Below are 13,335 nucleotides of genomic sequence, written 5' to 3' on the forward strand. Positions count from 1 at the left end.
TAGCTCATGTTTGGAAAGGAACTAAGCACAGTTCCAGAAGAACTATATGAATCCTTCCTGAGGTCAGCACCCAATTGCCTAACCATGTTGCACTAGATTCCTCTTCTTAAAGTTTACGTTACTTCAGACACACCACATGGAGGGCCAAGCTTACAACACACAAAACAGAGAGCAATAAACCTGTATCCAAACTGTAGAATAGTTTAGTACAACCATGCAGTGGATAATACAGACAAATGGTTGGCTTTCTTGAGTATGCACTTCTGATGCGATCATAGCTTTAATGTGGAACTCAATAGCTGAAGCTATCCACAAGTATGGCTGTAGAACCATGGAGCCCCAGCATACATGACTGTACTAAGAGACAACTTTCTAGTGGCTCAAATACCCACAACACTCATTTATTGGATATTTGCTGGTACACTCTTGAAATTGACAATCATTAACAACCTCTGGAGTTTTTAACCACGGTGCACAATTAATATAGTGTGTGTTATTTAAAAGTATTGATACGACATTGGCTTATATGACATATCTACTTAAGTATAAAGGCTACATGTGTTTTTTTTCTGACTTCCTCCTGATTTAATTCATTGATTTTTTTAAATTACTGATTCTATTTGACACTTCTGATTAGTATTTCTCGATGCACCTATATACTTTTTGGATGTAGTTCTAGCCCAAATCCATAGTCTTGGCTATAGCACTATAGTATCTAAAGTATGACAGCCCCAACTGTATCCAGCTGTTGCCACAAGTCCCTGAGAATGAGAGTCACTTTGCACTGAGGATCAGTGCTTTATCTTTTATGGGTTCAGAATTTTCTTTCTTGAATGTTAGACCAAACCACATAGGAACTCAATTGTTGTTGCTTTATCATTATTATGAATATTACTGACATCTTTCATCTGTGAAAGATTTCATAATTTCTCATTTCTACCCACATCCTCTGGAGATGTAGGCAAAGTAGCTTATTGTCCATAAGAAAAGTATCTTTCGTGGGCTGAGATTGTTCTGTGCCCTTCCTTACGAGAATCTGGCAGCTTAGGCCAAAGGGGTCTTGCTATGTAAGTCAGGTACTACACACATGAAATGTGGCTTGATTTTTGGAGAAGAGGTAAAGAATGCAGATCTTTCCCTCACCTAGATATTGCTACCTTTTCCTCCATACAAACAAATGCACATACAAAGCACTACATCACCGTTGGTTCTGAACTAATCATACCATTGGATCCTTAAAAGGGGTCTGAAAATGCATCTTTGGCTCACTCTGTACTATGGTATCTGTGCCAGGCTGCCACCAGATGAAAATAAAATCCAAATGACATTTTAAAAAGAAAGATGAAATGCATTTCCTTACCTTTTTACCCCCTCCCCAAACCTCTTACCTGCTTAAGAATTTCCGCAGCTGTTTCATGCGAACAATCAAATATCACATAGAACTCTTTTCCTTTCTTCATCTCCTTGAGCAGAGGTTTGGCATCTTTATTCCCAGAGGGAAGCTGGCGGATTTTGATTTTAATGTTGTATCTGGAGGGAGCTTTGATGAGCTCTTGCAGACGAATTAGACCTGGAAAATGACATCCAATCATGCACAGGATGGATCTGTGTTGTTTATTGCCATTTACAGTCAAAGGCAGATCATTCCCCAAATGCATCAAGCGGCCACCAACCTAAAGGTTACACTATTGACTTCCTATCTGTCATTGTTCCTCCTGTGGTAGATTGCAGTGATATTTTCCATTTATGTGTGTGTGTGACTTGGAAGCACAATGTTTCCAAGGGCATTTGAATTTTTTTTTTTTGCATACAGTTGTTCTCTCCACCTTTCAGCCAACACTACAAATCTTAAGCATATCAAGTCTGTGACTAAGAAATTTCAATAAACAAAAGCTTGCTTGGAGTTTCTAGAGGTATTCAATGAAACAGCACCTGTTATCATTTTTAGAAAAGTATTTGAACAAATTGATTCCTGTGAATATGTGTGTGGATGTGCACGTGTGTGCATGTATATAGACCAGTGCCGTGAATATGTGTGTGGATGTGCACGTGTGTGCATGTATATAGACCAGTGCCGTGAATGTGTGTGTGGATGTGCACGTGTGTGCATGTATATAGACCAGTGCCGTGAATATGTGTGTGGATGTGCACGTGTGTGCATATATATAGATCAGTGCCAGCAAGGGCCAGAAAAAGGAGCCAGATCCCCTGGATCTGGAGTTACTGGCAGTTGTGTGCTGACTGATATGAAGGCTGAGATCTGAACTCTGGCCCTCTGCAAGAGAAGGAAACGCTTTTTTCTAAAGTGTCTATCTCTCTATTCCCAACACCTGTTATCTTTAAAAAGCTCAACAAATACAAGGGATTGCATGGGGTTGCTAACTTGTGTACACCTATCATCAAATATTTATTTGTAGCATATTGTCTACCAGCCAATTAGTGGGTTTGCTTTGTATAATCTTTTGGTGCTGGTCCAAGAAACTATTTGTAAAAGGCTCATTATATCTCTTGTTAATATGTCCGAAAATTATGTTGGTTAATTCCTTACTCGATTAAAATGTAGTATAGAATTTTTTTGATGTGTGTGATAATGAAAGCAGAAATGTGATATAAAATATAACTGCCGGTAGTTGTAACAAAGTATACACAGCCCAAATTGAAGCAATCTTTGCTTTACCACAGGTTGGGATGAGTTACATTTTTCTCTAATAGAACTTCATCTCTGGGTAAGGTGTACAGCCATAGAGAAGCTCCATCACATGACCCTGATATTAACTGCTGTTTGCTCGATGGCATGATATATTCTCTCTCTCTCTCTCTCTCTCCCCCCCCCCCATTGGAAAATTGACTTTTTAAAAAGTAGGCAGTTCACAGGATTTGTTAGCCTGAGGTAATCAACAGAGAATATTAAACTTATGAGTGTTCAGATGGAAACTGTATGGAAATTGTGCTATGCATTATACAGGATGCCGTGTGGATTCTGGACGTGAGGCGTTTGCTTCCTTCCCTGTTATTTTTATTACCCCCACTCACCAGTTCCATTTATTTGAGCTTACATTGGAAAGGCATCCCCGGACTAGGAACAAGGCTTGATTCTGAAGTGCGGCCAGTTTATCATGACACTATTTTCCGAGTTAAATTGAGGTGAGAAGAGGGAGATTGTTGGAGAACCCTGTTAGGAGTGAGCACGCTCCACGCATCTCTCCCTTTCCACAGAAATCAAAATTAGAGCCATGGTCTTCCTGGATTCTCGCTGCTTTCAATTCTGCCAAGAACCAAAACTATAACACTCCTTTTTTTGTTTTCTTTCTTTTTTTTTTAACTTATTAGGTGTCTTTTTCTTTTTCTTTTTTTTCCCCATTTTTTATTGGCGATTTTATTTATTTAAATTTCAAATGTTATTCCCTTTTCCCGTTTCTCCTCCGGAAACCCCCTATCCTATCCTCCCTCCCCCTGCTTCTATGAGGGTGCTCCCACACACACTCACTTCCGCCTTCCTGCCATGGCATTTCTCTACATTGGGGCATTGAGCCTTCAGAGGACCAAGGGCCACTCCTCCCATTGATGCCCAATAAGGCCATCCTCTGCTACATATGCAGCTGGAGGCATGAGTTCCACCGTGTGTACTCTTTGGTTGGTGGTTTGGTCCCTAGGAACTCTGGAAGGTCTGGTTGGTTGATATTGTTGTTCTTCCTATGGATTGCTTTGCCAAGAATGAGATGGGGGAGGAGGGGAACACTCACACGTTTGTTATTTGCTTCATTACTTAAACCTCCTAACAGCACTACGAAGCAAGTTATCATGTTTATTCTTTCAGATACAGAAACCAAGGCCCAGAGCAATTAAATAACTTACTCGGGCCTACAAGTATAGCTAGCGGGAACCATAGATTAAAACTATTTGTGAGTCTAACGCTCCATCTTTCCGTGGCTCTGCCCTGACTTATAAATACAGGTTGTTGGTACTGAGGGAACACAGAAGCTTGAAATGATTTGATGAGCAGGAGAAGCAGAAGCAGGGGCTGATTTTCTTCTCTCCTTTTCTCCTGCTTCCTGCTCTGCTGCCAGGATCTGTTTTTTTTTTCTTTCTTTCCTTTTTGTTCTTTTGAAAACGTGAGCAAGATTACCTAGGAGAGCTCGGCATGGCCTTTAAATAAAACGGGGAAAGCATTTTAAAGTACACTTCATATGCTGCAAGGAGCTCCTCCTTTGTTCTTTGCTGAATAGAATGCTAACCCTGAAGTGCATCCTCCTCTCCGGACCCTGTTGGCATTTAAAGTTGATAGGCACCCGTTTTCACTTCATTCATTCACATTCAAGAGAACATGGTTCCCGGATGCTCATTAGATCCTAAGCCTATGCTCAAATTCTGGGAGACAAACACATTCTGTTTCAAGGCCTTTAAAGCTCTGAGGAGGTTTTCATACAGGGAAGTACCAGTAGGTGAGTGGAATATCAGTAGTCATTTGATTTCATACATAAAGAGCTGCCTGCCTGCACCTACATCAGGCCAGAATAACTTGCTGGAGTTATTCTGGTAGTGACAGTTCTGTAGCAGTTCTTCAAGGCTCAGGCCTTAAAGTCAAGTCTGCCTTCTCTTTCCCAATAGGGTTCTTTCCCTGAAGTCAGAGACCCTGATGGATTTTTGTATTTCACAGCAACCAACAGGATGGATGGCCCAACCAACTGACTTACTGTATCAGCAACCAAAGTGTAAGCAAACAGAGGAAGCAAATTTTAGGCCAGTGTAAAATCATCATACCTTGTCTTGGCATGTAGTGAGTATCTACTTTCACAATAGTTTCAAAAAAGAAAGATTTTCATGCCAAGAGAGGAAGAAGAGCAGCACAGACAGACAATTTCTAGTTGGGATAATTTTCTCTTTATGGAAAGCTTGTCACTAAGCTTGTCAATGAGACCTCCCTGGGTCTGTAGATGTGCTAGCTTTGAGGGAAGGGGGGATATGCAGAGTTGAAGATTACAGATCCCAGGTGTAAGAAGGTCAGTGACTTTGCACCTGTCTTCCCAGAGCAATAGCTGGCCAAGTCTTTCTGCTTCATGAACAAATGATGCAGAAATTTGCAATTTTAAAAGGCTTTTTCTCAGTTTACAAGAGAGAAAATTTACTGAAAGCTTTTCTTTATATTTGCATTTTGTAGCAATCCATCAATCATTTAACATTTCACTGTAACAACTAGTCAAAACAAAACAAAACAAAACAAAACAAAAATAACTGTTCCTGCCAATCCATGAGCATGAAAGAAGTAATTTCAGGCAGGAATCTAAATCTTAAGCTAGAACAAAGAAGTAGTTTCAGACAGGAATCTAAATCTTAGGCTAGAACAAAGAAGTAGGCTTCAGACATAAAACTGACTTAGGGCTAGGACAGGAAAGTTGGCTCAGATATTTTGGTCATCCTGATAAGCTCTTAGAAACAGTGATCACGGGACTTTGTTTATTGCCTTGCTTGTTCTTTGACTATTTGTGTTTATTGTCTTGCTTGTTCCTTGACTATTTGCATCTATTGTATTGCTTGTTCCTCAACCTAGAACTGATCTTAATACTTGCATGTAATTAAAATGGCATAAAAGCAGATTGGGGGAAATTTTTTTTTAAAAAAGATGATAACATTAACCATTATATAAGATGACTATGAGGATCAATGAAATCATGTGAACTATCTAGCATTAATGCTAAGTAGGTGTTTAATAAATGCTTGTTATAATTACTTTAAAAATATTAAACAAGTAATGACTTTAGGGAAAGGAAATTATTTTAAGAGTACTTCTGAGCTTTCTGACCTCCTCATTTGGATGTCTCCCCTGATCAAGTGACCGAACCCAGCCAAGACTGTGCGGATGATGACTGCTACACTGGAACTCGGTGAGTTTCTAGCCAGCAAGGTAGAGGCATTTTAGAAGGAAACATAGATCAGGAGTGGGCCAGGCTGATCCAAGTGAGTGGCCGATAAAACCATGATCTCATCTGGACTCTCCATAAATGTCAATGTCACAGATGAGAAAGGAAGTTTCAGGACCAAAGGAGATGAAAGAGCTGTCACAACAAAATACAATGAATGCTCCTGGGCCAATTAGGGGAAGAGAGTTATCCATGGATGTGTCTGCTTGGCTGTATTGGATCACTGCTAAGTGTCCCACATCTGATAGATTGTGGTGCGGTTCTAATACAGAAAGTCTGCTTGTAAAGCAGGCACAATAATGTACTAGTGTGCAAAAAAGTCAGGATATCTACAAGGTCCTTCCTAGTGTTTCCATAGAGACAATAAGTTTTACCTTATGCTCTTTCATCATGTTGGAGACTGAACCTGGAGCTTTGATCTCTATACATTGAAACTGGGAGATAAATTGTAGTATGCTGTATAGCCTAGGATGACCCAGAGCTTCTGATCTTCCTGTCTCAGCTTCTCAAGTGAGGCTTATCAGAGGGTAATACGGTGCCCCACCTGGAGTTATTTCTAGGTTGAAAGAAGAAGAGAAGACTAAACTGAATTTGGTCAGTTAGAAATGGCTGCTGCATTTGGATGAGAATGTGGGAGAGTTTATTGTACCCCTCTTAAAATGTTCCTTTACATTCCAAGACAGAATCCATGACTGTGAGATAATCCCATGACTGCCTCCTCCAGTCCCCACTCCCAGGCATGCGACTAGAAACCCACACCTGTAAAGTACTTAAGAGAAAAGCCCGCTTGTTTCATATGAATGTGAGCTAGGCTGTGTATACACATAGGAGTAAAAAAAAAATGTCTACATAGCCAGTTCTAAGCACATTGATTGTCTTCTCTGTGTGCTTAAATATGACACAGAAAAATGCTGATCTGCATATATTGAGGAGCTGTAGCATGAGGTAGAGCATATGGAGAAAAAAAAGAAAGTGCCTTCTATTTGTAGTGATGTGTAAAGATGCTCTGTGTCCTGAAATAATAGCAGACCTTCCATTCTATTTACACTGGCCCTCTTTTACAGTGGTCTGAACATCTCATAAATAGCCCACTAAGCCCAGAATACACTTTGGAAGTGTACACGTGTGGAAGCTATTTCACAGACAGGAAAGTGAGGCACAGAGAGGTTAATTGTCTAGATCAACCCTGAGAATGTCACAGATGCCAGGAATTGGAAGGGACTTTAAAGGTCAAAGCCCTACTCTACTTGATGCAGGGGTCCTCTTCCACTGCCGCAGGAAACCTCTCGCTTTGAGAGATTCTCTCATTCAGTGCAATCTTCTCCTGGGTAGCTTTCATTCTATTTAATGAGTCTCAGTTCAAAAAAAAAGTTACTCCATTTTCTTGAGTCTTAATCCAGTTCCCTGTTCGTTAAACCATACGAGTTAGGTTTGACGCTGTGCAAAGGAGTGTAATAAACCACTGAGACCCGAAGATCAGATCATACATTTTAAATGTTAATTTCATCTTCATTTGAACTTAGAAACATGCAAAATGGCATTTCACAAATGTGTGGGTATATTAATATACTCATATCAAATAGGATTCTTAAGGGCATCTATGTATAAATTGGGAATCTTCCAGAGGGAAGGAAAAGTCTGAGCTAAGAAATGAAAATGAGAGACTGCCTTGGAAAGTGCAGTCTGTCTTAGTGAAAATCTTTAGAATATGAGTTTTCAAAATTATAACAGCAGCAGCAGCAGCAACAGCAACAGCAACAGCAACAACAACAACAACAACAACAACAACAACAGAAAGGTTAAGTTTGAGGCATCCCTAAAGAAAATGTTCATCTCTTGATCACAAAGAAACTCATGGGGGAACTTAACCCAAATATTTTTAGAGTCATTATATTGTAGTAAACTCTAGAAATGTATGCTAGTTCTGAATTCTTCCTAGTAGGCATGGTAGCTAAAAGCAATGTCACTTGCATGGAATACCTAAAGACTAGTTTCCTGAGCAGAATTCTAAAGTTTTGTAGAGTTCTGGTCAGGTTGCTGGAGTTGCATATATGAAAGTTTTGAGTCCAAGATGGCAAAAGAAAGAAGTGTAAATTTTTGCCTTGTTAGGTCATGGTAGCAAGGACCCTCTGTCCCTCTGTTACTTCAATGGGAATCATGGGCAGGCATATAGTAAGGGTGATTTGAGCAGTATTGACATTCTAACCCCACAATGGGCTATGTTATGCACAGCAAAAGAAAGGTTCACTGTTTCTTCCATGATGCTGACTGTACAGAATCCCCTTCATTTCCACTGATATACTATGTGGAAATGCAAAAGAATTTACTGGACATTAAAAACCTTAAGTCCTCATTTGAATACAGTCTTAAGAGCAGATATTTCACCTATTCACAGGATGATTGGTACATTATATGTTTTAGCTAATATTTTCAAGGGTATGTGACATGTTGGCATTCAAAAATCCAGTTGTTGTTTTTGTGCTTGTATTTCTCCATAGATTCTCTTAGGATTTATTTTTTTCAGCCTCTGACTTCTCTTTGTATGTTAATCTCATTTCAAGTTCAGCCTTGTTGAATGTATACACTGGAGTTTGATTCAGGCACAAAGATTAATGAAACTATGAAGTTTTCAGGAGGAAGAAAGGAACTGAAGATGTTACATTAACTGAATTAACCCAGACCCAGAAGGACCAATGTGGTGCATTCTTTCTCATATGCAAATCCAACTTCAGGTCTTTATATGGGTGTATTCATGTGAGACTGAGTGTGGCCAATATGTTGTAAACCAGAAAGAAACATGTGAGAAGTAGAGAGGAGGCTTTTGAGGACAGTGGCGAAGGTAATAGAATATATGTGTCATGAGGGTAGATGAATGGCTCAGCAGGTTAATAGTGCTTTCTTTGTAAGCTTCACCACCCAATCCCCAATCCCTAGAGCTACAGACCTATATACAAGCACACACACATACACACACACACACACACAGAGAGAGAGAGAGAGAGAGAGAGAGTTATGAAGAGATAGAGATGAGACAGAGAGAGAGACAGAGAGAGACAGAGAGAGACACATACAGAGAAAAAGAGACAAAGGGATGGAGACAGATATATACATACATACAGAAAGAGACAGAGATGGAGAGATAGAGAGAGAGAGGGGGGGGTCTGGCATGAGATTTTGAATCTCAAAGCCCACTCCAACAGAAATTCAGCAGGAATACACCTCCTGTAACAAAGCTAAACATCCTAATATTTCCCAACTGTTCATCAACTAAGGACTAAGCATTCAAGAAAATGGGTCTATGGGATGCCACTCTCATTCAAACTGCCACAGTGATTTAATGTAACCTTGCTGTAAAACTTTAAGACCATGTGTGATGAAATGACTAGTGACTACTGAAGGCTGGTAGACATTTCACATAGATGTGATGGATTCAGAAAATGATGAAACCATAACCTAACAAACAAATGAATAAACAACCACAGAACACTTCTCAGGAGCTCTGTGCCATGAGTCCAGGGCTGAGTTGTCTGTCAGAGACTCATTGTCTTAAGGATTCAGTGCTTTGCATTCACACTTGCATACAAAGTCCATACTGCTTTCCTTTAATCCAGACCCTCCTATTCCCCATTCTGCTTGATGTTTATATGTTTATAAAATTCAAATTTAGCACATCCATGACCAAGTACTTGATGTCTGTGATGATTAGCTTCCAATGTTGACATGCCACAACCTAAAACCTCTTGTAAAGAGAATCTCAGTTGAGGAATCACCTAGAAGAGGATGGTCTATGTCATGTCTTTGGGGGATTGTCTTGATGGTTAGTGGAAATGGGAAGACTCAGCCTGAGTATGGAAGTATCATTACATAATTGAAAAATCTCTCTCTCTCTCTCTCTCTCTCTCTCTCTCTCTCTCTCTCTCTCTTTCTCCTCTTTAATATGAATGTTACCAGCTGTTTGACTTCCTGCCTTAGCCTCCCAGAAATAATGAATTGTTATGGACTGTAATCTGGAACTGTAAGTTAAAGAAATCTTTCCCCTTTTCCTTTACTAAATCTCTTTTGGTCAGGAAATTTAGCCACAGCATCAGACAGGAAAGTTAAGACAATATCTATCTGTCTTTCTACAGGTTAGCTGTACTCAACCCTTTACAGCTCAGATGACAGAAACTCGGTCCTCTGGCTCATGTCAAAGCTGAAGAGACTTTTATTCACCTCCCCATCTCCCGAACTCCACTGCCTCAAGATATTATCATTCTAGAATACTTTTTTAACCCGCAGGTATGAGAAGTCATAGTGTGCCTTGCTTTTACCACAGCATTAATAGTTCTTAAGACAGATCATAGATTTCCTGTCTTAAAAACTTAAAAATATGCTTACCATATGGCATTTGTCTCATGTCAAAGGAATGCAATATGTTTTCCTTGACATATGACTCGACTGAAATGCCAGCCAAACTTTGCTACTTTAGGAGAGCTACGGGAGTTCACTCCATGCCTGTTGCGTTTGTCCATTGAGGCAAATGTCTGCAACCTGAAATGCCTTGAGTTTCTCAGAGTTTTATACTTCAAAGTCGATGTCATGCTGGCACAAAAATACTGATGCGCACATAAGACAGCTTTAGAAAGCTGTCAAAGCAGGGGAAAATGACAAGTTGGGGCTATCTGTGATGCTGCTTACGCGGCTTTCTCAGACTTCTCACTCTTTTGATCCGTCATTCAAACACCCCACACTACAACGTAAATGGCAGCAGGAGAAGGGGATGTCCAGGAGAAACATGCAAATGGGCACTACATTCAGACATTCAGAGGGTCAGGACTGTTCAGCCTCTAATGTATTCCACGGGGCTTGATGCTCTCTTACTCCACTGCTAGCACCTCCATTTCCTGGTTTGGTTTCTGTAGGAGCAATCTGGCTCCTACAGTTGCCATGACCACTTTCGCCGACATAGAGTTCTTTATCAGTACAACAACCTCCATCAGTATATTGTTGACTTGATGCTCTTCAATACCTTCTCCAATGACTTTCCATTTCACACAGAGTACAGATTCTTCCAGGGGTCTCTAGTATCCCACCATGGGCTCCATCAATTCGTTTCCCCTGACTTTGTCTACCGCCAATCTTATTTAACTCAGTTCTAACCACACTCACATCTTCCCTAGCTCTATAGTGTATAAGACACGCTTTCCCCAGCATTAGCAGCTAGCGTAGCTGGAACCCTCTGGTACCATGTAACTCACCTCCCCACTGACATCAACATTTTGCTCAGACCTCACTATTGCAAGGTTACGTGGTTCCAAACACTGAAGACTACACTGTAGCTTCCAGATTTTCCCCTACTATGGTACTATTTTCTTTCCCATATTATTTATCATGCTTGAAAAAAAATCACTTTGTTGAGGGTGAATAAATGGGTTGTTCTTTAGGTTCCCATAGAAAGCAAGTATTCAGAGTCAGTGTTTTCTATTTTCTTTTGGTTCATTGGTGAATTACAGGTGCATAGAACAATCCACAAAATGTAGTAAATACTCAGTGTATATCCACACAGAACAGAACAGTATTATTAAATATAAAACATGCTCTCATAGGATGGAGTCAAGTGGGTATGCTGCAATATGAGTTTGAGTCCTGCAGGAAGTAGTCTACTTAGCATTGGAAACTAAATCCTGTCTTATACAGGGCAGTGAACAATCGACAGAAAGGCCCTCCTATGACAAGAATCCTACTGTTGGAGGCCAAGAGAGAAGGTCTTAAAACCACAAGAAATGCTCTTCAAAGCATCCTATGTGGCTTGTTAGAAACTCATGCTTTGAATTATTCCAAAGCTGCTCCCTTTGATACTTCATAAGGGTTTAGTCAAGCTTCATTGCATGGCCCTGCTCTGCAGATATGTAGATAACAATGGTGGTCCTTTTCATCAAAAGTCTCATCAGTTTATCTTTTCAGTTGAAACATTCAGACACTTAAACACCACACACATATCCTGCACCTGAACATTCTTTTTTTTAAAATTTTTTTTTATTGGATGTTTTATTTACATTTCATATGTTGTCCCCTTACCCCATCCCCCACCCACCCTGGAACCCCCAATCCCCTCACCCCCCTCCTTCTTCTCTGTGGATGTAACCTCTATCTACCCCCACACACACTCCCACATCCCCACCCTCAAGATTCCCACCCCCTGGGGCGTCCAGCCTTCATGAGGTCAAGGTTCTCTTCTTCCACCTATGCCCAGCAGGGCCCTCCACTCATACATATTCAGCTGAAGCCCTGGATCCCTCCTTAAGTGCTCCCAGGCTGGTGGATTAGACCCTGGTAGCTGTGGTTCATTGGTATTGTTGCTCTCCTCATGGTGCTGCAAACCCTTTCAGCTCCTTCAGTCTTCACTCTAACTCCTCCATTGAGAACCCCATTATCAGTTCAATGGCTAGTTGTGAGCATCTGCCTCTGAATATGTCAGACTCTTGAAGACCTCTGAGGAGACATCCATATCAGGTTCTTATCAGCATGCACTTCCTGACTTCCACATCAGCATCTACCTTTGGTGACTGCACATGGGATGGATACTCAGGTGGAATGGTCTTCAGATGGCCCCTCCTTCAGTTTCTGTCTCTCACTTTGTCTCCGTATTTGCTCCCTTGAGTATTTTATTGCTCCTTCTAAGAAGGACTGAATCACCCCCACTTGGTCTTCCTTCTTTATGAGCTTCATGTGGCCTGTGAGTTGCATCTTGGGCATTTCAAGGTTCTGGGCTAATATACAATAATCAGTGAGTGAATACCATGTGTGTTCTTTTGAGATTGGCTTACCTCACTCAGGATGATAATTTCTAGTTCCATCCATTTACCTAGGAACCTCTCGAATTCATTGTTTTTAATAGCTGAGTAATACTCCATTGTGTAAATATACCACATTTTTTGAATCCATTCCTCAGTTGAAGGACATCTGGGTTCTTTCCAGCTCCTGGCTATTATAAATAAGGCTGCTATGAACATAGTTGAGCATATTTCCTTGTTATATGTTCAAGCATCTTCTGGATATATGCCTAGGAGTGGTATAGCTGGATCCTCAGGTAATGCTATGTCCAATTTTCTGAGAAACCGCCAGACTGATTTCCAAAGTGGTTGCACCATCTTGCAGTCCCACCAACAATGGAGGAGTGTTCCTCTTTCTCCACACCCTCGCCAGCATCTACTATCACCTGAGTTTTTAATCTTAGCCATTCTGACTGGTATGATATGGAATCTCAGGGTTGTTTTGATTTGCATTTCCCTGAAAACTAAGGATACTGACCATTTCTTTAGGTGCTTCTCGGACATTCGAGTTTCTTCCGTTGAAAATTCTTTGTTAAGCTCTATACCCCATTTTTTAATAGGGTTATTTGGTTGTCTGGAGTCTAATTTCTTGAGTTCTTTGTATA

The 13,335-nt window shown here is 40.5% G+C and overlaps 1 protein-coding gene across 8 annotated transcripts in view; it reads right to left on the minus strand.

Annotated features, from left to right (window-relative positions):
* The window catches only part of Grik1 (glutamate ionotropic receptor kainate type subunit 1), a 388,808-nt gene that overhangs the window by 125,767 nt on the left and 249,706 nt on the right, over nt 1–13,335 (minus strand). For all 8 annotated transcript variants that reach the window (XM_028756334.1, XM_028756331.1, XM_028756332.1 and 5 more), the window contains one exon: nt 1,389–1,570. In XM_028756334.1, the coding sequence (XP_028612167.1) occupies nt 1,389–1,570 (182 nt within the window). The remainder of the gene's footprint in view (nt 1–1,388; nt 1,571–13,335) is intronic.

The sequence above is a fragment of the Grammomys surdaster genome, unplaced genomic scaffold, assembly GCF_004785775.1.
Source record: "Grammomys surdaster isolate TR1022 unplaced genomic scaffold, NIH_TR_1.0 126118, whole genome shotgun sequence".
NCBI classification, from domain to species: Eukaryota; Metazoa; Chordata; class Mammalia; order Rodentia; family Muridae; genus Grammomys; species Grammomys surdaster.